Below are 1,217 nucleotides of genomic sequence, written 5' to 3'. Positions count from 1 at the left end.
ATAGCTCTCCCTCCTCATTGTGGATTGTCGGGTCCTTCTGAGAACTGTCTGTGGTCCTGAACCCGGCACTTTGTCCTGGACTTTGATTATCGGTCCAGGTTTTGGTCCATCTTCTGTACTCTGATCTCGGACCTGGTTCTGGACTCCCCGCGGTTTGGACTCTTGTCTCTGATCTCGATCCTGGCTCCGGTTCAACTTCTGGACTCCTCGCATTGGACTCCTCTGGTTCTGGCCTCTGATCTCGGTTCTGGTTCTGGACTCCGGTTCTGGAAGGACATGTACCAGGGATACGATTCTTCCAGCTCCTCTCCCTCTGCAGAGTCTCAGTACCTCTCATCGGTGGATTCTTTTGGGAGTCCCCCCGCAGCTGCTGCACAACAGGTGAGTGTGACGTCACTGACAGGAGTGATGTCATGAGGGGGGCTGGTGGGCTGAAGAGTGAGTGGGGGAACACAGGATCCCACTGCTGCTCAATGACTCTCTCTGACGTCACCACAACTTTTTACAACCACACTGAATATAGGGGTCAGTATACACTGTGTGTGGGGTATATGGGGGTCAGTATACACTGTGTATGGGGTATATAGGGGTCAGTATACACTGTGTGTGGGGTATAAAGGGGTCAGTATACACTGTGTATGGGGTATATAGGGGTCAGCGTGCTCTGTGTATAGTATAGGGGTCAGTATACACTGTGTATGGGGTATATAGGGGTCAGTATTGGGGGTCAGTGTACATTGTATAGGGGGTCAGTGTACATTATATAGGGGGGTCAGTGTACATTATATAGGGGGGTCAGTGTACATTGTATAGGGGTACTTTGCCGCGTTATCTGACGGTTGCAGCCAATGGGGGGGTTTTGTAGTGAGAAGTGACTGGAGATGGGCCGCCCCCTACAGGAGGATTGTGAAGGTGACACCTCTACATAGGGGGCAGAACTCCTCAGTGGCAGCGACGTTGGTGCGCTATATATAGCATTGGGACATTTACATTCCGTCCATAATGGGGGGGAAACTACATCAGAGGAGAACACAAACATGATGAGGCCGGTCCCCCATTCACGGATTGCAGGGTGCAGTAGGCGGTACCCTACACAGGGAACACACCGAGCGTTGGGATTGGAGGAGGACAAATGTTGTGCCTTTCACAGGTCACATGACCGAGCTTTCCTCCCGGTTTTCCTAAGCTGGTGGGGAGCCCGCAGCACTTAGATGGTT

The 1,217-nt window shown here is 52.1% G+C and overlaps 1 protein-coding gene across 1 annotated transcript in view; it reads left to right on the top strand.

The window, feature by feature from the left end:
* The first annotated feature begins 228 nt into the window (after nt 1–228).
* FOSB (FosB proto-oncogene, AP-1 transcription factor subunit) overlaps nt 229–1,217 on the top strand; it is a 5,614-nt gene continuing 4,625 nt past the window's right edge. The window contains exon 1 of the mRNA XM_018575678.1: nt 229–381. Coding sequence (XP_018431180.1) covers nt 277–381 — 105 coding nt within the window. The 5' untranslated portion in view covers nt 229–276. The remainder of the gene's footprint in view (nt 382–1,217) is intronic.

The sequence above is a fragment of the Nanorana parkeri genome, unplaced genomic scaffold (assembly GCF_000935625.1).
Source record: "Nanorana parkeri isolate BGI_ZX_2015 unplaced genomic scaffold, ASM93562v1 scaffold4391, whole genome shotgun sequence".
NCBI lineage: Eukaryota > Metazoa > Chordata > Amphibia > Anura > Dicroglossidae > Nanorana > Nanorana parkeri.
Note: the sequence above shows the minus strand (reverse complement) of the source record. Positions and strands in the feature narration are given on the sequence as shown.